General features: G+C 34.9%; 3 protein-coding genes across 28 annotated transcripts in view; 2 read left to right on the top strand and 1 right to left on the bottom strand.

Annotated features, from left to right (window-relative positions):
• The window catches only part of LOC148681932 (uncharacterized), a 398,953-nt gene that overhangs the window by 16,822 nt on the left and 355,847 nt on the right, over positions 1 to 26,284 (top strand). The gene's annotated exons all lie outside the window — the stretch shown is intronic.
• LOC148681952 (uncharacterized) lies at positions 3,113 to 19,964 on the bottom strand. 26 transcript variants are annotated; one of them, XM_088650427.1, is made up of 11 exons: positions 18,284 to 18,367; positions 17,782 to 17,872; positions 17,064 to 17,113; positions 16,356 to 16,654; positions 16,051 to 16,181; positions 15,430 to 15,560; positions 13,612 to 13,699; positions 9,508 to 12,247; positions 8,819 to 8,968; positions 4,039 to 5,274; positions 3,113 to 3,819 (listed from the first exon to the last, which is right to left on the bottom strand). In XM_088650427.1, exons 9-10 carry the CDS (start codon positions 8,901 to 8,903, stop codon positions 4,043 to 4,045), a joined length of 1,317 nt encoding a protein of 438 aa, XP_088506553.1. In that variant the 5' UTR covers positions 8,904 to 8,968; positions 9,508 to 12,247; positions 13,612 to 13,699; positions 15,430 to 15,560; positions 16,051 to 16,181; positions 16,356 to 16,654; positions 17,064 to 17,113; positions 17,782 to 17,872; positions 18,284 to 18,367; the 3' UTR covers positions 3,113 to 3,819; positions 4,039 to 4,042. The 26 variants fall into 26 exon arrangements, 15 of the variants coding, with proteins under 15 accessions (XP_088506553.1, XP_088506554.1, XP_088506556.1 ...); XM_088650428.1 differs by lacking the exon at positions 17,064 to 17,113 and adding exons at positions 15,657 to 15,748; positions 15,878 to 15,921 and having other exon boundaries at positions 3,113 to 5,274; positions 9,731 to 12,247; positions 15,430 to 15,577; positions 16,356 to 16,463; XM_088650430.1 differs by lacking the exon at positions 17,064 to 17,113 and adding exons at positions 15,657 to 15,748; positions 15,878 to 15,921 and having other exon boundaries at positions 3,113 to 5,274; positions 9,731 to 12,247; positions 16,356 to 16,463.
• Positions 23,232 to 26,284, top strand: part of LOC148681950 (uncharacterized) — an 8,929-nt gene continuing 5,876 nt past the window's right edge. Inside the window, exons 1-2 of the mRNA XM_088650379.1 lie at positions 23,232 to 23,271; positions 23,879 to 24,028. Coding sequence (XP_088506505.1) covers positions 23,944 to 24,028 — 85 coding nt within the window. The 5' untranslated portion in view covers positions 23,232 to 23,271; positions 23,879 to 23,943. The remainder of the gene's footprint in view (positions 23,272 to 23,878; positions 24,029 to 26,284) is intronic.

Raw genomic sequence — 26,284 nt, 5'->3', positions numbered from 1 at the left:
AGGAGGCCAAGACTGTGACATAACAAAAGACTACAATCGACAAAACAGCTTTTATCAGTAGATTTAAATGATGACAAAAAGAACTTACCTTGATCTGTTATATTGTGCTGTGCACTCATGAGAATACAGCGGTGTTGTTATTCATTTGCATATGCCGCGACGCGATTGGCTCTCATCCATTCTGACAATAAAGAGCGAGAGCGGCGATTGGCTCCCGTCCATTCTCACGATGGAGAGCGAGTGCGGTGATTGGCTCTCGTCCATTCTCACAATGGAGAGCAAGCGCAACAATTGGACGAGGAGAGAGGCTGAGACAGACGATCCTGATCCAGGTAGCGCCACAAGGACTTAGTGAAAGGTCACCTACAGTGGTAGAAACGCTGAACTTTGCTATATGAACCCAAATTAAAGTTTGCTGAAAGAGAGTCAAAAAGGTCACATAAACACCCAAACGTGGAGCTTGAACATAAGACCCTGTGATTAAGAGTCTCATGCTCTACCAACTAAGCTAGCGGGGTTGTTGAGGATTTTGTTCAAGAGCTAGTTACCATTTACATCAATACCTTCCCTACCCATACAAATTTTCAGCTACATCCTGATTTCATCTTGCAACGCTGGACAGAATATGGCCCAGGATCTATGCTGAGTGCACATGTTAGCAGTTGCAAGGTAGGATCATTTTTAACTCGTCACTGGATGGGCTTGAACCACCAAACTTTCAGGTAACAGCTGAACACGCTAACCAAATGCACCACAGAGACTTAGTAAAAGGTCACCTACAGTGGTAGAAAGGCTGAACTTTGTCTCTAAAGGTCTGCTATATGAACCCGAATGAAAGTTTGCTGAAAGAGAGACAAAAGGTCACAGAAACGCCCAACGTGGGTCTCGAACCCACGACCCTGAGATTAAGAGTCTCATGCTCTACCGACTAAGCTAGCAGGGTCGTTGAGGACTTTGTTCAAGAGCTAGTTACCATTTACATCAATATCTTCCCTACCCATGAAACTTTTTCTGCTTAATCCTGATGTCATCTTGCAACGCTGGACAGAATATGGCCCAGGATCTATGCCTAGGTCACATGTTAGTAGTCGCAAGGCAGAAAAATGCTTAATTCGTTCCTGGGTGGGCTTGAACCACCAGCCTTTCAGTTAACAGCCGAACGTGCAAACCGATTGCACCACAGAGACTTATTGAAAGGTCACCTACAGTGGCAGAAATGCTGAACTTTGTCTCTAAAGGTCTTCTATATAAACTCGATTGAAATTTTGCTGAAAGAGAGACAAAAAGGTCACAGAAGCGCCCAACGTGGGGGATGAAGCCACAACCTTGAGATTAAGAGTCTCATGCCCTACCAACTGAGCTAGCCAGGGTGGTGAGCACCTTGTTCAAGAGCTAGACACTCTTTACATCAATACCTTCCCTACCCATACAAATTTTCTGCCACATCCTGATTTCATCTTGTAACGCTGGACAGAATGTGGCCCAGGATCTATGCCCAGTGCACATGTTAGCAGTTGCAAGGCAGCAAAACGCTTAACGCATCGCTGGATGGGCTTGAACCACAAACCTTTCAGTAAAGAGCCGAACTCGCTAACCAATTGCGCCACAGAGACTTAGTAAAAGGTCTCCTACAGTGGTAGAAATGCTTAACTTTGTCTCTAAAGGTCTGCTACATGAACCCAAATGAAAGTTTGCTGAAAGAGAGACAAAAAGGTCACAAAAACGCCCAACGTGGGGCTCGAACCCACGACCCTGAGATTAAGAGTCTCATGCTCTATCGACTGAGCTAGCCAGGCTGGTAAGAACTTTGTTCACGAGCTAGTTAGCGTTTACATCAATACCTTCCCTACCCATGAAAATCTTCTGCTTAATCCTTATTTCATCTTGCAACGCTGGACAGAATATGGCTCATGATGTATGCCCAGTGCACGTGTTAGCAGTTGCAAGGCAGCAAAATGCTTAACTCCTCCCTGGGGGGGCTTGAACCACCAACCTTTCAGTTAACAGCAAAACGTACTAACCGATTGCGCCACAGAGACTTAGTGAAAGATCTCCTACAGTGGGAGAAACGCTGAACTTTGTCCACCAGGTGGCTCTGTTGTGCGTGATTTTTACACATTTTTGTATCTAGTTAAGTCTGGTTTCTAATGATAAAGAAATTTTCATTTTGTTGTAACTGTAGAGGAAAAAAGTGTTTTCCTATACATTTTAAATTGATAATTTCTCAAAGTGTAAAATTATAAGAGATTATGTGTGTAATTGTGTATAAATTGTCAAATTTACCAAATGTAATTACATGAATTATTAAGAAAATAATTCATTCGACCTCACAATGCTGCTCTGTATTGATGAGGGGGTGGAATGTGCAGTAAAGCCAAAAGACAACGTGTTTGTGTTAAATTGTCTTCTGCAGGACTAAATAAAGTGGAGGAAAGCAGCGATTGGTGTCATTTGAAGTTATTGAGTGAAAAGCAGATCAGTTACAAATGGTAATACACAGGTCTGTGCTTATAAACATATAATGTACTGCTGTACAGTAACGTGTCATTTGTTTGTTTCGGTTGTCTTCATTTTAATGGTTTTTAATTTGTTTTTTAATTCGTGGGTCTTTCTGGGGACGCGCTGCGACTACTAGCTCGACAGTGGAAACGCAACATAATTTTGGCCTCATTACTCATCTCCCGGGCGATTGGCCCGGCCCGATAAAAGCCCTGGCTCGCACTGGCCCGATAGTGGAAATGCGGCTACTGGCACTTCCCCGCCAACACTTCAAGAACTGTACTCTTCCAGAGCGAGTAAAAGGGCTCGCAAAATCACCCTGGATGCCTCATTTGATGTTTGATAAGTAAATTAATAAACAATTCGGAAGTGTGGAATGTGCACAAATATGGTTATCGGTTCATAATAGGTTGAAACACATTGTTAGATTTTGCTGTATTTGGCTTAACCGTTCTTGGACGGCTTGTCAATGTATAGAATGTTACATGTTGGTTTCATTTGAGAATTGAACCCAGTTTCTTGGACTCAAAGCTGGGGCTTTTCCCAGCTGAGCTAACTCCTCAACATATGAACCCAAGAGCACAAAATTAAAAAGGGAACTTGAGGCGTTTAGTTTCAGAAACAAGAAACAACTGATCTTTATTTGAAAAATAGAATACAAAGTACAACAGAAATGACGGAAGCAGAGCTTCCAGTAAACAGGCAAAACAAATCTGACACAAGGGTAAAAAAAAACAACAACAACAACAACAATAAAAATAAAGTGTCACTTAGCTTCTCAAGAGAATCGGGCGAGCACTGGGCAGTAAAGGCTCAAGACTGAACACACTAGCTTTTTACACACAAACTTTTATAGGGCAAAACACAGGTGTTGCTAATCTAGCTTGAGTGGTGGCACACAGTAGATGGGAAGAGGAGGAATACAGCTTAATTAATTTTTACATAGATGACTTTAATACATAAAATAAGTAAGCTGACCAAAGCTCTTACGGGGAGAAGACTTTATCGAAGACAATGAATAGTGCAGTTCCTCAGCAGCGATGTTAACTCATTGGTAACTTAACCCAAAGTGAGACATTACTTTATAACAAAGGATGTAACCCTCGGAGATCGGCCTACTTCTTTGGTTGGGTCACAACTCTTGAGTTCCTGTAGGTCATTTGGTTCACACCTTTTCAGATGCAAATACTTGTTTGCATATGAAACAAGTCATACAATCTATCAACATATAGAGTTATTTTGGGTTCTTGAAGCCCTGCAGGTGTTCAAAGGGTTTCATCTTCACAAAACTTGATATGTATTCAAAAGTTCACACTTGTCCTGGTAAGAAACTCTGGTTATTTATAGTGAGTCAGGAATCATCTGATTGGTAAATCATGTGTTGGCTAATGCAGGACCAGCCGTAGACAATCATAAGCATGTGATCCTCTCAAAAGAAGTATAAATAAACTTCACTTGGATGGACAGCCAAACTACATGAAAAAGCTGCTGTTTTGAATATACCAGTGTTTGTGTGGACAAGACCTCAATTTTGGGGACTCTGCTATCCAATGTGAAGCTTTAGGTGAGTGTTGAGGCTTCTTTTATGTTTAAAGCCCTTTCCACATTCACTGCATCTAAAAGGGTCCTCTCCTGAGTTAATCTTCCTGATGTGTTTCCTGATGGAGTCTTTGCGTGTGAGACTCTTTTCACACTGATCACATGTCAACACTATGGTTCCAGTGTGATTATCCATGAGGTTCTTGAGGCTAGCTTTGGTTGTGAAGTGCTTTCCACACTGAGTACATGCAAACGGCTTCTCTCCAGTGTGAGTTCTCATGTGGTGTTTGAGTGTGCTTTTATGTGGGAAAGTTTTCCCACACTCTGTGCATCTGTAAGGTTTCTCTCCAGTATGAATACTCATGTGGTTGTCACAAATTGTTTTTTGAGTAAACCTTTTCCCACACTGTGTGCATGTGTGAGGTTTTTCTCCAGTGTGAATCCTCATGTGGATGTTAAGGTCATGTTTTTGAGAAAAATGTTTCCCACAGTGTGTGCAAATAAAACTTCTGTTTCCAGTGTGTGTTCTCATGTGGACTTCAAGGGTGCCATTTTGCTTAAAACTCTTTCCACACTGGATGCAAGAGTAAGGCCTCTCCCCAGTGTGAATTCTCATGTGCGCTGCAAAGTTTCCTGATTGGTAGAAGCTTTTTCCACACTGTTGGCATATGTACGGCCTCTCTCCAGTGTGAATTCTCATGTGCACTGCAAAGTTTCCTGGATGATAGAAGCTTTTTTCACACTGTTGGCATGTGTATGGCCTCTCTCCAGTGTGAATTCTCATGTGGGTTGTAAAGCCCTGTTTATAAGTAAAACTCTTTCCACACTGTTCGCAGGTGTAAGGCCTCTCCTTAGTGTGAACTCTCATGTGAACATCAAGGTTTGCCTTTTGACTGAAACTCTTTCCACACTGTTTACAGCTGAAAGGCTTCTCTCCAGTGTGAATTCTCATGTGGTTTTCAAAGCCTTGTATGTGACCAAAACTCTTTCCACATTGTTCGCAGGTGTAAGGTTTCTCCCTAGTGTGAACTCTCATGTGAACATCAAGGTTTGACTTTTGACTGAAACTCTTTCTACTCTGTTTACTGCTGAAATTACACGCAGATTTGGATTTCCGAGGTCTTCCACGTGATGAAGTCTTTTTATTCAGTGTGGGTTTTTCATCAGTCGTTACTTCTTGAAGTTTCTCTTCCATTTCATTCTGTTGATGAGTCTCTTCTTTCAACACCATCAGGTCTAAAAAAAACAACAACAAAAACACTGTTAACTTTAGTACGAAGACACAAAGTGACAAGCAAAAGATGGATGTTTCATCAAGATATTAAAATGACCTTACCATTTACTCTCCGTCATGTGGTTTTAAACATTTCCTTTCTTATGGAACACAAAGAAAGCCAGCATTTTTTCACTATCTTCTTTTGTGTTCAACAGAATCAAGAAACTCGTAAAGGTTTAAAACCACATAACGGAGAGTAAATGGTATCCCTTTAAAGAGTTCCTTTTATGAACCTTCTTTTACAAGATGTAAAATAAGTCTTTGGTGTTCTCAGAATGTGTCTGAGGTTTTAGTTCAAAATCAGATTATATACCTTGAAGAAAATATAATTGTGGCGGTCAGAGGAAAACCAAGCTCTTTTTGTGCCTGTGGCTTTAAATGCAGATGATCAAATGCACTCATTCTAGATTATTCATGTTGTGTTCCCTCATGTGCATCTTCAACTGGATTTAAACATTTGTAACTTGCTTGGAAGACCTGATTGAGACAAATACTGCATGTTCATAGCAAGTACACATAACTTACGCCTATATTTCTGAGTTTGCATTATTGTAGATAAATTATGTTATATAACAAATGTTTCCCAGTACTGGGTTGCAGTTGGAAGGGCATCCACAGTTTTAAAAAAATGCTGGAGAAGTTAGTTGTTCATTCCGCTGTTGCAACCCCTAATGAATAAAGGGACTAAGCCGAAGGAAAATGAATGAATGAACACATGCAAATGCTTAATGCCACGTTTGCTGTAAACTGGATTGATGATGAGATGGCAAGATGACATACTTTACTACTTGATTTCATTTTAAAAGTTTACACTTAACGAGCCTGAGGCTCCCATTTGCAAGACGAAAGGGGAGTTCTCGAGAACTCTTCTGTAGTAGCCAGGCAAGTGCACACATAGGGCTTAACCTGTGCAGTGCACATGCCCTTTTTAGTCTTGGATAGAAAGTGCCCTTCCGAAATTATCTAAAGTGCCCCCGCGACGCGACACACCCTCGGTCCCGCCGTTCAGTAGGTGCGCGACAACACAGCTGATCAGAAGGCGCGAAAACACAGAGCGTGAGCAAATATGATATGGAACTCAGGGTATTTATAGTGGTTTAGGAATCGTCTGATTGGTGAATCATAAATTGAGTAATGCGAAACCAGCTGCAAGCAATCATAAGCATGTGATCCTCGAAATTAGTTTATAAATAAACTTCACCTGTACTTGTTTTTGTTTTCTTGGCTTTTTGCATGTACTGATGCTTAGATGAAAACCTACATAAAGACATTCAGATAATACATTAAGATATTTTAAATACCCGACGATGCAGAAATGCCATCTAAAAAGGTTAACTACTGTTTGTCCAATCAGGGACAGTGACAACGTAAATATACAAATAATAATGTTAACCCGGGGGTTTATGACCTACACACGGCTTTCAGGGTGCATCTGAGTTACAGAGAAGTGCAGAGGTTTTTTTCTCTTATACGACCTGTGGTATCAAACATTTCACTGTCATTAAACACACTGTCTTTCTCCCCAGCGTGTGTGTTTGTTTTTCCTCTGTCAGAAGCGCGTGCACAAAAGGCAACTCCCATTTTTATTCAAACCCTGCCCATTTTACCTCCACCGACACTCCCACCCAAATAGAGCAAGACAAACCCACTTTCCTGACTTTTTCCAAACTAGAGGTATGCAAACACCCTGCTGAAATGGGGGGTTTCATGGCCCTTTAAAGTTACTAGTGACTCGAATAAGCATGGATGGTTCAAGTAGCAGCTCCAGCGATGAAGAAATGATTATTGTTCACAGAGCAATAAACCGCTCCACGTTGATATCGCCTCTGGGCATCTTCTTCAATGTGTGCTCCCATTGACAGTTTTGCGCTTGAGCGCCTCCAAGTGCTGTTTACTGTAACTTCAGCAGCTCCGTGCACATGAACAAAAGTGCCAACCTGATTAGTTAAGGTTTTAACGCCGCGCATCAAATGAAAAAATAAAAAAACGAGCACGAGGCGTTTCTTTAAAAATTCTTCTTTTTTTATGCCTAGCGATTTGCGTGTGGTGTGCACCATCACATTGATGCCCTTTATATAGTCACAAGGTGTTAAATGTCGACAGAAAACGCAGAAAATATCTTTGTGTGCGCGGGCCTTTACACTGTTTTCAGGATCTAAAAATTAATTCTGTAAAAATAGTCTCAAGCAAAAAGATTCCAATGGCGGCGCCTGCTGGTACGTAAAGTATATGGTCAATACTGACGAACTTCACACTCAAATGTTTGCATATCATCAGCATGCTGTAATCCATTTCTTAAACTGCAAAAGTCATTTTTAAACTAGTTTGTTGGCCAGTTGCAGTCAGTGCAATGCTAAACGTTATTGTTCCACTATAATTAGTTTTGTTTTATGTCGTCCCACAACATCATCATATAATTTAGAATAAATTAGTTCAATGTTTTATAATAATAATAATTTTTTTGTGTCCATTTTATCCAGCATATTTGAAGTTAGGGCATCCACATTTTCTGACATACTTTAAACCAGGGTTAAAATTTAAATTTATAATTATATATAAAAATAAATAAATACATTTAATAATACAAGAATAAATTAATATAAAAAATACAGTATTTTATATATTTCTTAGCAAAAAAAAAAAAATTATACTGTATAAAAACAAGCTTTACTTGTATCCATACACTTTTTCCAACAAAACCTTTTTTAAAATGTAAAAAATAATTAAAAAAATAAACTGTTTTAAAAACTATAATTAACTAAATTTATGCACAATAATTTGTCCAGGTCGATGTCTTCAGCAGTAAATACAAGGAGCACATTTAAACAAATATTATTGTAAGGAAAATAATTAAACCATTATGATAAACCGAGTTAAAATGTCAATTTTGAATAAAAAGTTTTATTGAGTTAAATTTGTTGGTGATTGTATGGGTTTTGGCCAGATTGGGTAGCAAAACATGAACAAAGGAAAATGAAGACTTGTTTATAAAAGACTTAAGACCTACAACACAATATTTAAGTAAATTTAAGACATTTTAAGACCCCACGGAAACCCTGTTTAAACACAATAGCTCTGGTAATTAGTTATTATAATAATGATTTAATTCTAACTCTAGCCAAAACTATCACTGTAATAGCAGATATCTTCTATGAGAATACTGTAGGTCAAATAGCGTCAGCTCAGTTAAACTTTTTTAATTGATTGTTTTTATTTATTTATTTTATATAGTACCAGTGCTCTAGGATGCTTTACAAACAGTAGGAGAACAAGAAAAGCAATAACCTTAAGAAGGTAGAGAAAATGGGAGACTAATAATACATAAAATAATGACAAAAAACATGAGAACAAGTAACAAGAAAGAAACTCATTCTGTGCTTTTGTGCATTTAAGAGAACTAGGCAGCACACTCAGGGCTGCGAGATGGATTTAGTATTCTTATTATTAAAATATATCTGAATGAGGATCAAATGACTGCGTCGGTCTTTGAGAATAAAAGTCAACCTGTTTGTTCCTGCAGATCTTCCTGTTTGACTGTGAATGTTTCTTCAATCTTCAGGTCTTCACTTTCTACTTTAATAAATGTCATCTTTATAACAGTGTGGAGATCAGTCGCTTCAGCAGGAGTTTTTCTCTGAGTTTGGACACTTTATCCTGTTTAAAATGAACAAAACAATGAACAGAAATAAGATAACTTCTCTTCAACACTTGCTTCAAATGAGCAGATAAAAGCTAGTACTTTATTTCTTATATATATTGATGTAAATTTAGAATGGACTAACATTAAATTAGACCTTCATTAAAACACTTATTACACACTGTTACATCTCTGTAACTTTTTTGAAACTTTATTCAGGTATGTTCTTAATCGTGTTGTTTGTTTCATTTACTTTATTGGTCTGCTTACAGCAAAGTGTAAATAGAGGTAAAATTGGTTTTATATTCGCAAATTCTGACTTTCCCCTTAATAATATAATTTCATAAAAAGTATTATTTGCAAGCTCTGAATAGTGAAATCATATTAGCAGCCAATGACTATCAAAGTACAACATTGTTCACAGTCAAATAAATAGTGCTAATGTTGTTTTCAAGTTATACTTATATGCTAATTCAGATCTAATATTCAAAGTAACATGGTAAACAATATAGAGACTTCTAAATGAACGAATGTGTGAATTGAAAACCAACTTTACCTCTATAACGTGTAGCACTTTTTTGCACAAGACAAATTTCCTCTCAGGCACAAAAAGTTTATCCTATCTTTATTCAAACAATAGATCTCATTACTGTGAGTGAAATAGTACTTAGTTGTATAAAATGTTAAAATAATATTGTCAACAAGGTACATAATTTAGCACTGAATAAAAAAAAACTTTATCAATCGCTTTATATAAGGGTAAACGCTTTAAAACAAACCTTTCTCCAGTTAAATCACGGCGCGGGGGCAGCGCATGCTTATGACGTCACACACCACGCCAAAATAAAAGTCTTTTTTTTGCCACTTACTGTTGCAGTCATGACTTATTGGCATTTCTCCCTCCACTTTCTGACATACACAGACACACGTATTTGGAGTTAATCAAATCCTCTACTCTATACATTTTAAGAAAATTTAAAAAACGTGTTTAATCACTAAGTCGAAGTGTTTAAAGCAAAAAATCTCAACGTTCTAAATGTATAACAAATAATCTGATGGGTGTTTTAAGCTGAAACTTTACAGACATAAAAGACTTATCTTAAATTATGAAAGGGAGGTAAAAAAGGTGTACTTCAAATAAAAACTATTCATTACTACTACATGTTTTAACTAGTCATTCATTATAATATATATTTTTTCTCTGCGTTTGGACACTTTATCCTGTAAAAATTAACAAAGCAATAAAAATGTCCTGTTTAAAATAAATAAAACAATGAACAGACACAATAACTTCTTTTCAACACTTGCTTCAACAGTTTCTTTATATGAGAGTAATTAACAAAAATAAATCAGGTAAGTGCGAGCAAGAAACAATAGCCACAAATAAGCTGATTAAAACTAGTAACATTATTCTATTTCTTATATATAGTGATATTTAGAATAGAATGACATTATGCAATTTAAAAAATTAAACCTTCATTAAAACAATTAATTTACACTTTAATGCTGCTTTATTTAAACTTTAACAAATGTTGTTAATTATTTTGTTTGTTTTATTTATTTAATTGTCTGCTTACAGCAACGTTGTAGCACTCTTTTGCACAAGACAAGAATTTCTTCTCTGGGACAAATAAAGTTTATCCTATATTATTCAAACAATAGACCTTACTGTGAGTAAAATAATACTTTATTTGTATAAATGTTAAAATATTGTAAACAGCAGGTACATCTAGCATTAACCCAGACAGCACACATACGTTGGGCCGACGTCGTGCCGATTTTCAAAACTCCATCGGTGCGATGTCGCTCAGGGAGCGTTTGCTAATTGGCAAAATGTCGCCGCGACGTCGGCAAATGATCGGAAACGCTGTCCGGCCGACGTTAGGACGACGCAACCGGAAATACCGGCCGCTCCGCGGAGGCGCTGTTCTCAGGCGTTTTGCTCATACTTATGGACCACTAGCTGCAGCAGCTGCTTATTTATAATAAACACGACACACCACTCTCAATAACAGTTGAAGATTTATTAATATTTTTCACAAACATACAAATAGATTAACATACTTTTATCACACATCACCATGTTTTACCACGTTTAAAACAAAACCAACAAGTTGTACTATAACCATGGCTGAACTAATGTGCAACTAAGATTTTAAATACAAAGTCCATTGCAGCATTTACATTAAGACCATATGAATATTTACAAGTGCTTCAAAACATGTACACTAAGGTGACTATAGTTTACTATAGTAAAATCAAAAATAACTTGTGTAAGCACATGTTATAATGCTTATAATTTCTTAAATAGTGTTAAAGAAAATGCATGTTTCCAAGACTATAATCTTAAAATACAAGATAATACCAGTCATGTGTTCAGTATCCAAAAGACTTTCTTCAGGGAGTTACAATAATAAAAGAGGACACAAACACAAAATAAATACCAAGCAAACAATATTTACAGTAGTAAATAAAATCATACAAATTAAAATAATTTGATAAAATCTTATTAAAGTCTGTAGTCAATTTTTTTTACAATTTTTTTATAAATGGCATTCAACAATTTGCAATCTCCTCTGAACTAATAACACATCAATAATATAAAATAACATTACTTCTCAGAGATAACCAGTTTTTTTTAAGCAAACTCTAATGCACGACACAAAACAGATTTTGTCATATATATATATATATAAAATCCCTTAATTTCTGTTTAACGGAAATATTTTTTAACACATTTCTAATCACAATAGTTTTAAGAACTCATTTCTAATAACTGATTAAATAATATTTGACTAGATATTCTTCAAGACACTTCTATACAGCTTAAAGTGACATTTAAAGACTAAAGTTATTATCCAAGTTATTGTATATCGGTGGTTTGTTTTGTAGACAGTCGAAAAAAATTGCTTAAAGGGGCTAATAATATTGACCTTAAAATGTTTTTTTTAAAAATTCAAAACTGTTTTTATTCTAGCCGAAATAAAATAAATAAGACTCTCTCCAGAAGAAAACATCATATTTTCTTGCTCTGACATATATATATAAAACTGGTTGTAAATTGTGTACAATGTTCCAAGAAAACAGACAAAATTAAAAGAAATAACCTGTCATTTAGTTTTGTTTTATCTTGTGGAATGTTGCTTACACATAAAAGGGGATATATAGGTGGAATAATAAGTGTGTCGCCATCCTCTAAATTGTTCTTGTATGTTGTCTTCATCTTTAGTCTTCACAAGTGAGGCTGGCCCAAACCGGGACTGCAGTAGCCAAATCTAATCCTTGTAGTGGGAACCCTTAAATAAAGCAAGAAACCAAAAGGAGAAAGATTAGCATTTCAGCAGTTCATATTACCACAAATATATATTATTTGTTTCATGACATATAACTGGAGTATGTGTTATGCAAGTGCCTAGCTAAAATGTGTAATTTAATTTAAACTTAAAGAGTGTGTCTGAGCACTAATTTTCAGAAAAGCCATTTGAAAGTTAAATTCCTTGTGAAATCATAATGAATGTTTTTTTTTTGGTTTTTAGTATCATTGTGTTAGTATAAATGTGTATCTAAATATATGTACAAATCTTCAGATACCACATTACATGCAAAATAAACTAAGTTTCGTCAACTAAAATGTCACACTGTACACCACATTTAATTTATCATAGCTAGGGCCAGGAGGAATCTGCGGATGTTTTTTGCTATTTCTGCTGAAAATTTTGGTGGAAGTCTGCGGATTTCTGCGGAATTATTTTGGGAGTATCATAACTAAAACCTTAATATATGAAATAAAAAATAATATATTTTAAAGTTTTATTTAATGTTTAAATGCAAATCCAATTAGATTCACTTTATTTGGTAAATAAAGCAAGTTTTTCATGTAACATATCTAGTAAGACAGAAAACATTACTGTACAAACCTCATTGTACATAAATAAGATGAACATTTTCACATTAGTCAATAATATTACTGAAATTAATAAAAAAACTGAATAAATATAGATTTACACACATTTACTCAAGTAAATAAACAGAATTAATGATAGGCTAAACATCTGCGGAGTTCTGCGAAAAATCCGGGTGGGCCTAATCATAGCTTTATTTCTGCTACAAAAAGGTTTTTCAGCAAACAACTTCTATTATATGTAGGCTATAGAGGAGGATATAAAAAGAAATGATATATTCAACTCTCTAATTAAATGCACCTTATGCAGCTAATCAGGTCTTTTAGGCTTATTTGAAAACTTAAATGACGTGTTGGACCACAGTTGAACAACGCTCAGTGAGAATACTTTTTTTCCACAAATTCTTTTTGTTCTAAAGAAACATGTCTGATTGCTAGCAATCATCAAAGAGCAAACTTTTTTTTTTTTCAAATAAATACTATGCTTTTAAAAATAAACTTTTCATACATCAAGAATACTAAAAATATGTTTATTTAAAATGTTTTATATATAAAAAAACAGCTTGAGGAGAGAATCAGTACATTGGAATACTATTTTTTCAGAAGGATCATGTGACACTATTAATTATATACATTGTATTAAATTCACAGTATTACTGCTTGACTGTATTAATTAAATAAAGCTGACACTATCAGAAGAGAATTTACTACCAACCTAAAAGCTATGAAACAGTAGTGTATGTTTAAGATGTTACTTACTAGTCCTATTGTACTTTGGAGAGGTTGTCTGACAGGAGGATCCCTTCAACTCAGCAGAATTCTCAGCAGACCATCAGCGTACACCAATCTAAGAATAAAATAAGCAATTTGTTAAAAACCAAAAATATATATTTTATATTTCCAGGTTTATAGGAAAGAAGAAAGCTAAAGCAGATTTAAAATGTAGAAAAAAATAAAACCTATTGACAATTTAATGGCACAACATACCCTAAACTAAGCACGCTCAAATGGTTAATTTTAACTGTTAAGGATTCATTCATTCATTGTCTTTTGGGCTTAGTCCCTTTATTAATCTGGGGTCACCACAGCGGAATGAAAGGCCAACTTATCCAGCATATGTTTTACGCAGTGGATGCCCTTCCAGCTGTAACCAATACACACTCATTCACACACACTTATACACTATGGTCAATTTTAGCATACCCAATTCACCTATGTCTTTGGACTTGGGAAAACCGGAGCACCCGGAGGAAACCCACGCCAACACGGGGAGAGCATGCAAACTTCACACAGAAACGCCAACTGACCCAGCCGAAGCTCGAAGCAGCGACCTTCTTGCTGTGAGGCAAACGTGCTACCCTCTGTGCCACTGTTAAGGAATCAGATTAATATAAATGAATTGACATGTTTATTTAGTGTCTGACACATTAAATATTGCATTTTTAAATATTGTTTCATTTTAAGATTTATTTCAGAATTAACTATAGAACCGGATATATCGTCACATTTTCATGCACAGCAGCATTTCCAAGAACATAGAAAAACAGAATATAGGCCAACTGAAAAAAAATAAATTAAAAAATTCTGAGGGTATAATCTTGGATAAAAATATCACAGTTTCACAGTATTGTGATTACTGCTCTGAAATGTGTTTTTTTTTATCTCTGTGTAAAAAACAGCTACTTTTTCCCCATTGAACACAATATGTTTTGTTTTAAGAAACATTTAAAATATTTTGTAACAGTAAACATGCCAGGCTAAATAATAATTTAATAAAATAGTACTATCTTCATTAGACTCAAAAACACTGATTTCTTGTGAAGGCATAATAAGCTATTTGTTTTTCAGATGTTTGCTGAATCGTGAGCTGACCAGTAGCTTTTGATGTGGAGGGTCTTTTGCTGCTGTAAATAATGTTGGACTATTTTTTTAAGTCTTTGATAACGCGCTAAAAACCATATACAATGCATCCGGAAAGTATTGATACTTTACTTTTTCCACATTTTTAATGTTTCAGTCTTATTTCAAAATGGATTAAATTCATTAATTTCCTCAAAATTCTACACACAATCCCCATAATGTGTGTTGACCCGATTTTAGTTAATCATTTACAAGTCAATATTGCCTATATGGATTGTAATTTAAAAAAAAATTAACATGTAAAATTGCAGTGTTAAATGCAATGCCATCAAACATTTTAGACGCACCAGTGCAAAAAGCTAGTCTAGAGGACTTGGAATGCTGGTGTAGTTCTAGTTAAATTCAGTTCAGTTAAAGCTGTATATGCAACAGGTCTCAGTAAAGGATATAGTATTTAACTAATCTTAACAACTAAACATTTACGAATCTGTATTAGCCAGCTCATGTACTACAATGTAACATACTGTATATTGCCGCCTTGATACTTAAGCTTTCTTTAAAATATTTTGTGTTCAACCGATTAATTAATTCTTTCATTTAATTTTTTCTGTGCAATAGTATAGCTTACACTGGTGTATTTGTATGGACCCCCAAAATAGCGGAGGCCACTTTCTGGCCACCCAAGTATAAACTTCTAGCCTAGCCACTGTGAACTACCTGTCTGTCCTGCTCCAGAACTCTTTGTCGGCTGCTTGTATGTCTGGATACAGCTGCACAAGTCTTTTAACACTGACAAATACAGCCTCTGCACATCCTCACAACCAGGAGAACAGAATGATCAGGAGGACCTGAAAAATATAACCAACTGAAATCAGTTGAAATGTATTTTGTCTTGTAATGATGGCACAAAAATAAATTATTTTTCACAAAGGATGTGCTGTTACCTATGAAACATTCTATAATGAATGATCTTTTTGATCCTGTTTCCTTGATGTCATTCACTCAGAGATGGTTTGGACATTTGATTGTATCTAAACTGTAATGAATTTAAGTTACACAAACATTGATAGCAGGACCATTGATCTTGTAACTTATACAAATTGTTAAGTATTGAACAAGTCTGCAACCAAACTAGTCAAGTTGATAATACTAATCTCAACTCAACTATGATTAGTTGTCTTGTTTCTGCTGCCTAGACAGTCACACCTGCTTATAAAAAAAGGAAAAAGTATGGTATTTTTACAACAATGAAACTGCAAACAACTTAACTATAAGGGGGTAAGCAGTGAGCATCTTTTATTATAAGCAATTTACTGAATACTTTGTCACTGGTATTACCTAAAAACCAAACGTCCCAAGTTTGGCTCATAGCTGTCCACACATCTGCCCAGTAGCTTGTGGTAATACTGAAGACACTGATCAGCTGGTCCAACTGAGTTTGGAGTTGAACTGCAATCAGGCATCCAATACTGCAAAGAAAGAGAAACTCACTTTGGGTTAACAAATAATGTAATCCCATCCACACATTTCAAGTAATTGTGCAGTTAATTCTCTTAAAATGAATGAATGAATTCTCTTATTGAATTTTCTGAGAGCTTATGAATATATTTGTGGTGGCACAATAGGTAGTGCTGTCGCCTTACAGCAAGGATGCTGACTCGAGCCGCAGCTGGATCAGCAGGCATTTCTGTGTGTAGTTTGCAAATTCTCTCTGCGTTTGGTGGGTTTTCTCTGGGTGCTCCGGTTTTTGCCTACAAGTCCAAAGACATGGGGTACAGGTGAATTGAGTAGGCTAAATTGTCTGTAGTGTATGAGTGAGAACAAGCGTATATGGTTGTTTCCCAGTGATGGCTTGCAGCTGGAAGGGCATCCACTGCGTAAAACATATGCTGGATAAGTTGACAGTTCATTCCGCTGTGGTTACCCCAGATTAATAAAGGGACTAAGCAGAAAAGAAAATGAATGAATGAATGAATGAATGAATGAATGAATGAATGAATTTAATAAGAGTTAAACTGATCTGTTAACATGTCTGTCAGGAGCTGATCTACCTGTTGTCAAACTGATGAAAATGTTTTCTCAATTTACTTTAACATTTTTGTGTTTGTTTATGTTTTTATAACTTGCAGCCGTTGTTAAATTTAAAAGTATTTTAAACATGCATGGAGATCTAAATGCATATAGGGCACATATCTCAAAACATTATGAAATATTTCCAGATAAATCAATTTTGAATTAAAATGTATATTAATCTCCAGACTTGCATCTCCCTGATCTTTTTAAAAGAACGGCCCCTCGTTTGCTCATCACTGTTTGACAAGTGTCTGGCAGTCAGTCAAAAATATTCTTACATATAAAGATGTTCATCAGCAACACGGCACTTAGGTTAAACTTAGACCTCCTTTTCAGTTGATGTGGAAAACAAAAGCAAAAGAAAGAAAAAACAAAACGACTGAATACAAGTTGCATATCATGCCTGTACAAATCAAAAATTATTCATTTAGGGCTTAAATTGACTTGTTTGAGGATGAGTTAAGGTGTAAGGGATGGGTGAACAGTGTAAATATACATGTAATTCATAGCTATGATGTAAAGCTAAATTTTCAGCATCATTACTCAAGTCTTCAGTGTCACTTGATCTTTCAGAAATCTTTTTTTAAGATGTTGATTTAGTGCTTGAGGTTGAACTAATATAATGGTGATTATCAAATGGTGCTGATTTGCTGCTCAAGAAACATTTCGGATTGCTATCAATGCTAAAAACAGATGTGATGACATATAATTTAGTGTAAACTTTTTTCTAAGATTTAATAAATCAATTAATCAGAAAAAATTAAACAAAATGAAAATCACAAATATTACTTCATTAGCAGCAAATCTATATATTTACTAAGTTCTGAAGAATCATGTGATGTGAAATTTAATACCACTCACATGTTTCAATGTCAAAACTTTCTTAAAACAACTGCAATAAAGACAAGTAACAGATGCATAATATATAGACATGTAACATGTGCATAATGATGTGCAATGGAAATTCATATGAATTAATCCTATGCTTAAAGTTACCTGTCTTTCCTGCATCTCTGTGATCAGCTCCCTTCAGAAATTTAGGAATCTTGAGTTATATTTTCTGTAGCAGGAGGTTATTCTCTCACTCCTGAAACCACAGAACACTTTTTTACTTAACATTTAGTTTAAGATACCATGAAATATCAAAACACGATTGAACTTTTGATTCACGGTCCTTTACAGTAACATTACAATGCGTATTTTAGACTACATATGGAGTGCATTCAATAAAACATTGACAAAACCTCTCATCTACACATAAAGAATAAATAAAAGCCAAAATTTTAACAAACAAGTTTAACAAGAGCTAACATTAAGTAAGTTAACGTAATATTACCACGACGCTAACGTTACCAGTGCTAATATGCTAACGGACTTTTACGAAGACCTCCACTCTTATATAACATAATATTCAACTGAATATTCATCAATTGCCAATAATAAATGTGTGAGGAACAGTTTTATGTAGTATTTGCTTTGTTTTAGGGACTAAACTTACCTGAAAACAGTCAAAACGGCAGCTTGAGAGAAGTCGTGTTGTGTCTTTTAGGTGGTGTCGTGTCGTGTTGTAGCTTCGTTTCCCATAGCAACATCCTCTCCGCTCCAGTGTTGGAAGACGCGCGCGCGCACATTAAAGTCTTGCAGTATTACATTTATAAACATGATCACTCCATAGACAATTTAAATAATAACCTTGTATTTTAAATCTTGAATTTAAAATGTATTTAGCAGTTTTATATACGCTATTATCTTTAAGACGAGCTTTATAGCCTACTAAACTGTTACAAAACAAACACTTTATTTGTGCATCAGATTCACTGTCAAAAATAAATAACCAATAAATATAAATGCAAGTATATATAAAACAAAGATGTCACTCTGTAAAAAGGTGTTTATTTTAATTAAACAGCCGAATTGCAGAACATACTTGATTTTTACACTGGGAAAATGTATTAGAAAAAGCCACAATAAAAAAAAGCAAACAGCAGTTAACACCAGAAAAAAACAACGTTTTCATTATTAAAGCATAACAATAAAACTTTTTATATTTTAATGAATTGAAATCATGTATTGTAGGCATTTTGGTCAGTTTTACTGCATTAATGTAGGCTATTTAAAGCTGGACCGACCGACGCAGTATAGACATGATGCATGTCGCGTTTGTCTAATTTATTATGCACGCAAAAACCTACTTGTAAACCAAATATGTTGCCGGATTCTTTCATGGGCATGAGAGATAAAGTGCTTATGAAGTGCTTCGTCGGCCTCTGGTCGTTAACCGATGCAGAGCCGACGTTTGTTGAGCTGGAACAATAGAACACACGACCGAACGCTCATGCGTATGTTTGGCCGACCATATACCGATGTTAGAATTAAAGGGGCCGACGTGTTGACCTTCGGCCGACGTCGGCCCAACGTATGTGTGCTGTCTGGGAAATGAACAACCTGAAATTTTAATCAGTTGGATTACATCGGTCTAAAAGCTTTAAATCAAACCTTTCTCCAGTTGAATCACAGTGCGGGAGCGGCGCAGCTATATGACCACGCCAAAATAAAAGTCTTTTTTTTTGAAAAAAAAAAAGCATTTACCCCCCAGATCTTCACCTTCAGGTAGGTTGATAGGAGGTTGCATTTTCTTTAAATGATTGCATTTCTTTATCCATAGCTTTAACTCATTCACTTGCATTCAACTGATGTTGCCACCTCTTTGTATGTTTAAATGGGGAAACATCAAATTCTCCCAAACTGCCTGCCAGGTTCCAACCTATATATGTAATAGGTTGAAACTTAACTAGGTTAACTTGGGTTGAAACTGGGCTACGGTCCATTTGTCAGGATAAAAACAATATTCATAACCAAATAAACAAACAAACAAAAAACTAAATAAAAAGTTGTAATGAAGCTTTTAAAAATGACTGAAGAACTTTAATTCAACGTTGAACAGTGCATCCACGCATGTTTAGATTTTACATTTTATAATGTTAGCATTCAGATATTATTTAAGAGTAAATTCAGAATGTGCAACTCACCTTTCCAGTCTTCAATGAATATGTGGGATGAGAAATGGCCTCAGTGGGCTTTTCTTTGTAGGTTGTTGTTGGTAATAATCCCAATGTAGGAATCAACAATCGTAGTTTGTCATACAAAGTTGATCTCTTTACTAAGCAAAATAAGCCAATGACGTTTCTGTTAGGAACCCAGAATATATAGATGCAACCCTGCTGAGCTACAGGACCTGGAATGTGATTGGATAAGACTCAATTGCCCTCCATTAATGCTGGTATAAAGATGCAAATGAGCAGTGGAGAGCAGTGAAGACTCAAGACACATACAGTGGGGGATGGAAAGTCCAGCAGCTTTACAAACCAGTTTTACAGAGAATTAATGATGTATTGGGAAAATAAGTTGACTTTAGCCATCTTCATTTGATTTGTTGCTTTTGTTTTATTGACCTTATTCTAAAACGCGGAAGTGTGCCTGTTTTCGCGATTGTCTTAGAACTTCCGATTCAGTCGCATATGGGAGAAATGACTAGGAATAATAAACGGCAGAAAATAGCCAAACTACTTGCTCAACAAACAAATGTTTGCATGACTACACAGACCAAGAAGCATAATATAATGAGAAAATATTAAATTGCAACATCAAGCAGCGTAACGAGCAGTTGTTAACGTCAAAAAATGAATGGAAGTGAATGTGACCGGAAGTCGCGAGACAAAAAGATTCAAATGGCAGCACCCGCTCGACATCTGAGAATAAGGTGAATAGGACTATTGATGGAAGCTTATTTTTTAGTTTGGCTGCTGCATGTTGTTGATAATATTGACACACTTATGTTGAGGTATTTTGATTTGAAAGACATTTCAATTTATTTTTTCCCAAGCCTGGTTAAAAGGTAATGCAAGAGTTGTGTGTTGTTTTTGTAGAAGCTTCTCAGAGTTGCTTGGCTGAAGTCTTTGTGTAAAGATGCAAATGACCATTGAAGACTCAAGCCACACTGATGTCTCAATACATACAGCTACATTCACTTATATAATAGTCATGTAAGTCTTATATTATTATACAGTGATATATTATCATTTGTTAAAAGAAACAATTTCTGAACTTCACATTGAGGTTTTATTTGTCAAGTTTAGTCAATATATTGATATGAGCTAACTATTAGCATTTTTTTTGTCATTTATTTATCACTGAACTTGTTCTTTATGTGAGTCCTTTAGAGTCCTTTATTTCTCTTAAAGCACATGCAGCTCTTTACTGGTTTCTGTAAGACAGTCAACACACTCTTAACAGGTCAATTATTTCTTTCCAAAAGTGTCTTCACATTTTAACAATCAAAATGTAACTTGTTTCTGTGCCAATTTTGTTTTCTTTCCTCCGTTTTTTAGTTGAACAGAACATGTGTGAGCAGCTCAGCTCAGCTCTCTCGAAAGCCTCTTATTCACCTGGTATGTAACAAAGATGTTTTTCCCTCTGATTATCACTTGTGTTTGTGCATACAAATATGCGTAGACATTCACAAGAGAATATAAAAGATACTCTTTGACAAAACCTTTTCCGTTTAACACAGTAAAGCCATCACATACTGTCCATTTTTGCTACTTTTGTCCTTTGTAGATAATTGTTTTTTACATTAATCACAAATGGATGAGACACACTGTAACTTCAAACTCATTTGTGTTAATTCCAGGTGCTGTGAAATGTTGTTGTAACATCATTACAGGACCAAAACAGAACGTCCTCCTAAAGTCTTATTCGAAACGTTATTATATGACTAAAGGAGGACTATGTAGATACGTTCTGTTAATGTTAAAAAAGTTCTCTTTGTAACGTTATTAAGTGACCATTGCAGGACCAAAACAGAACGTCCTCCTAAAGTCATATTCATAACGTTATTATATGACTAAAAAGACCATGTGAAAACGTTCTGTAAATGTTAGAAAGGTTCTCTTTGTATCGTTATTATGTGACCATAGAATGGCCAAAACAGAATGTCCTCCTTAAGTCATACTGGTAACGTTATTTTATGACTAAAAGAGAACGTTTTAAGAACGTCCCTAATGTTCTGTAAAGGTTCTGGATTTTTATTACCTTTAGGGAACTTTCAGGGAACGTTGTGCAAGGTGGCGCGAACGTCGCCTCCTACCTGGCAATATCATCACAAGTATCAGTGCTATCAGTTTTTGTATTTCTATTTGTTGTAATGGCCTGTTGTTATTGCAATAAAAATAAATAAATAAATAAATACATAAATAAATAAAGCAGTGCAATGTGGCTGTATATCAGCAGTGGTGGAATGCGTGTTATAGTGTACACTAGGCACTCGAGAACGATTGTCCCTCTACCTGTTGTTTTAATCCCCTGAGAACTTTGGTCATCTTCAGAATGCAAATGAAGACACTTTAGATGAAATCAGAGAACTCCCTCATCTGTCATACACAGCAAGAGTCCCGAGATGCTCAAAAGTCCAGAAAAGGAACCAAAAACATTGACTTTGACTGTGACTTTAGTGGTTAAGTTGTAATCGAGTTCTGAGAACATTTTGTGTGCCAGAAAATGTTGAAAAAAGCAGCCATGCCCAAAGTAGGCGCTGTTGAACCATATAGTGGCTGCCTTTTGACCCTGTAGCCTATTCTCTTCATTTCCATTCAGCAGAAGAAACTCACACAGGTTTGGAACAAGTAGAGGATGAAAAAAATGTCAGAATTGTAATTTTTATGTGAACTACCCCTTTAATGCTTTCGTAAATTTAATATTATCACTGAAGATTGCTAAAGAATGGCAGGAAACGTGGAACAGATTATAAGAGACGACAATTTATATGAAACAATAAGAAACCCTATATAGGCCTATAGAGGTTGTAGAAATAGAAGAGGACATAATTATGAGGATGAGATTTGGACTCAGATATTAATAGGAAGTAATGTGTAGTAGACATGCAAGTCATCATGAACTGGATTAAAAAAAGTTTCTCAAAATTGGCTTAAAATGTTTAGATTAAATTTTTTTGATCAACTTTAAATACTGAAGTGTGTGTTTGTGTGTGTGAGAGAGAGAAATCTAATCTATTTTTAAAATATTTTTTATTAATCTTTTTATTTTTATTAATTTATTTTTAATTTCATTAATCTATTTTTATTTTATTTATTTCTGTGTTTTCTCTGTATTATATTTTATATCCATATTTGTTTGCACTACTGCCCTTTTTTCACTGTCTTGTTTGTACACAGCGACGCTGCACTGCTTTGACAATACAAATGTAGTTATTTGTCATGCCAAAAAAGCTCCTAAAATGTGTAATGTGTGAGAGAGAGAGAAAGAGAGAGCAGAAATATTATAAAGTGAAAAACATGGGAGAATGTATAAATAAGTCATGACTGCAACAGTAAGTGGCAAAAAAGCGAAACAAAATAGACTTTTATTTTGTCGTGACGTGTGACGTCATCAGGCGGCGCCGCTTCAGCGCTGTGATTCAACTGGAGAAAGGTTTGTGTTTTTAAACGTTTACGGATATAACCCGATTTAATTAAAGTTTCAGATTTTTTTTTATCCGATGCTAAATTATGTACCTGCTTTGGACAATAATATTTAAGCCCTTTATACAACGTAGTACTATTTTATTATCAGTAGCCGAGGGCTATTGTTTGAAACCGAAAAGAGTGTAATAGTGTTTTAAAGCAGGGTTTCTCAAACTTTTCTGATAAGAGGTAAAGTTGGTTTTATATTCACACATTCGTTCATTTAGCAGTCTATATATTGTTTACCATGTTACTTTAAATATTTGATCGGAATTAGCTTGCAAGTGTGACTTGAAAACAACATTAACACTGTTTATTTGACTGTGAACAATGTTGTACTTTATAGTTACTTTAAGTTATACTTTAATGAAATTATATCATTAAGGGGAAAGTCCGAATGTGCGAATATAAAACCAATTTTACCTCTATTTTTAAAAAAATGTTTTACCTGATTTCTTTTTTTGATAATTAAAAGAAACTGTTTAAGCAAGTGTTAAGAGAAGTTATTTTGTATCTGTTCATTGTTTAATTTATTTTAAACGGGACATTTTTATTGTTTTGTTAATTTTAAACAGGATAAAGTGTCCAAACACAGAGAAAAACTCCTGCTGAATCGACTGATCTCCACACTGTTATAAAGATGCCGTTTATTAAAGAGGAGAGTGAAGATGTGAAGATTGAAGAAACATTCACAGTCAAACAGGAAGACCTGCAGGAACAAACAGGTTGACTTTTATTCTCAAAGACCAACTCAGTCATTTGATCCTCATTCAGATATTTTAATAATAAGAATACTAAATTAAATCCATCTTGCAGCCCTGAGTGTGCTGCCTAGTTCTCATAAATGCACATAAGCACTCATTAAAAGACAGAATGAGTTTCTTTCGTCACTTGTTCTCATGTCTTTTGTCTTTTATGTGTTTTTAGTCTCCCATTTTCTCTACCTTCTTAACGTTATTGCTTTTCTTGTTCTTTTACTGTTTGTAAAGCATCCTTAGTGCTTTATAAAATAAATAAAAACAATAAATTAATAAAAGGTTTAACTAAGCTGACGATATTTGACCTACAGTATTCTCATAGAAGACTCAACATTTTAGGCCTTAAAAAGTCTTAAATTTACTGAAATGTTGTGTTGTAGGTCTTAAATCTTTTTTATACAAGTCTTTATTTTCTTTTGTTCATGTTTTTCTACCCAATCTGGCCAAAACCTATTCAATCACCAACAATTCAACTTAATAAAACTTTCAACTTTTTATTCAAAAAGGTGTTTTTAACTCTATTTATCATAATGGTTTAATTATTTTACTCCTAATAACATTTGTTTAAACGTGCTCCATGTATTTACTGCTGTGGATATCAACCTGGACAGATTGTTGTGCATAGATTTAGTTTGTTATAGTTTTTAAAACTTTAAAAACATTTGTTCATTTTTTTATTTTTAAAAAGAAATTTTATTTTGATGGGGCAAATAAAAATCTTTTCCATCTGGGCCATTTGAAAAGTTCTTTAGCCTTTAGCCCTTTATGAGTCTAAAATTTCATTCATAATGGTCTTAAAAATATAAAAAGTCTTAAATTTAATCTTTGTAAAACCTGCAGAAACTCTGGTTTACGGTATGTAAAAAATGTGGATCCCCCCAATAATGCGCATGCTAAATGAAATGGACACTAAAATAATTAATTGTTATAAAATATTTTACATTCGCAGAATATAGACCATATTCTTCATGCACCAACAGGCGGCACCATTGGAATCTTTTTGTTTGAGACTTTTTTAAAGAATAAATTTTTAGATCATAAATATCAGTGTTATGCTGCTGAGGCATGGGACAATAACTATATTCAAGGTTTACCGCAGTTTGGAAAAGTCAAGGTTTTAAAACCGCCAACATTTCCTGCTGCACCGTTCCTACAGTATATGTAAGATTTTTTTTAATGTTTTGTTTTTTAGGACAACAGTATCTCCTGCAGTAAAGACCAAAGAGGCTGTTTTAAATCGTAAAGAAATCTGTGATTCATTTCAATTATTTAGCCTGACATGTTTACTGCTCAAAAATGTTTTAAAAGTTTCTCAGAAGAAAATATATTTTAGGATATCATACTGTCAGATTCTTATACTGGCCCATGCCTAATGCTGCTTGATGTTGCAAAGTCATATTTTCTCATTTTATTATTTTTATTTGTATTTATAGTCATGAACACACCTGTTTGCAGAGCAAGTAGCGTGACTGTTTTCTGCAGTTTATTATTTCTGGTCAAATAATGCCAAAATCCAAATAGAAAAAGAATAATAATTATAATTAAAAAACAAATTAAAAAGAGTATAGGCTACATTAATATTTGCAAAGGAAAAGAGTTGTTTGAGTATATTTAAAGTTCTGGTTGCTTTTTATCTTAAACGTTCTTTTAGGGTTCTTTCTGACTATTTTTGTGTATGTAATTACCTAATTAAGTTAAAAGATTTAACATAAAATAGTTCTATTTTTTTATATTGTCTATTTATATAAACTAACATTTTGTATAACACATTTTCATTATTTAACAGATTTAATACTTCTATTATTCAAATTCTTTCTATTTCATCAGCTTTGAAATAACCAGATTCCTGATACATATGTTTGTGAATTTTATTTTGTAAGTTTCCTTGCGTGCTATACCAGCATGCAGAGAGTTTTGTGTTTGTGTGTGTTTGTGTTTAATTTAATCCAAGGATTAAGTTTATGTTCGGATCGAGTTTATATGTCTGTGCATGTGTATGCATGCAGTAGGTTTAAATATGTGCAAGTGTCATACTTGTTTTGAACATAGTATATGTTTATATGTGTATATTCATGTGTAGACATGCAAAACCCTACACTGCGCCTCATAGCCATCTGTGTTTGGTGTCGGGAAGGTGGATGGTGAGGCGACAGGTTGATTTAAACTTTTATGAACCTATTTGATGTGTTTCCGATGCTAGTCGGCATCGCTCTCCCGCACAGT

Source organism: Danio rerio, chromosome 4, assembly GCF_052040795.2.
Source record: "Danio rerio strain M-AB ecotype USA chromosome 4, GRCz13ab, whole genome shotgun sequence".
NCBI lineage: Eukaryota > Metazoa > Chordata > Actinopteri > Cypriniformes > Danionidae > Danio > Danio rerio.
The sequence above is the reverse complement of the archived record's forward strand: the minus strand, read 5'-3'. Positions and strand labels throughout refer to the sequence as shown.

Coding starts and splice junctions, on each gene's coding strand:
- LOC148681952 (XM_088650436.1), bottom strand. CDS start 8,903: ATGACATTTATTAAAGTAGAAAGTGAAGACCTGAAGATTGAAGAAACA. Junction 5,275..8,818: donor AGATCTGCAGGAACAAACAG/GTTGACTTTTAT, acceptor TGTTTTTTTTAG/ACCTGATGGTGTTGAAAGAA.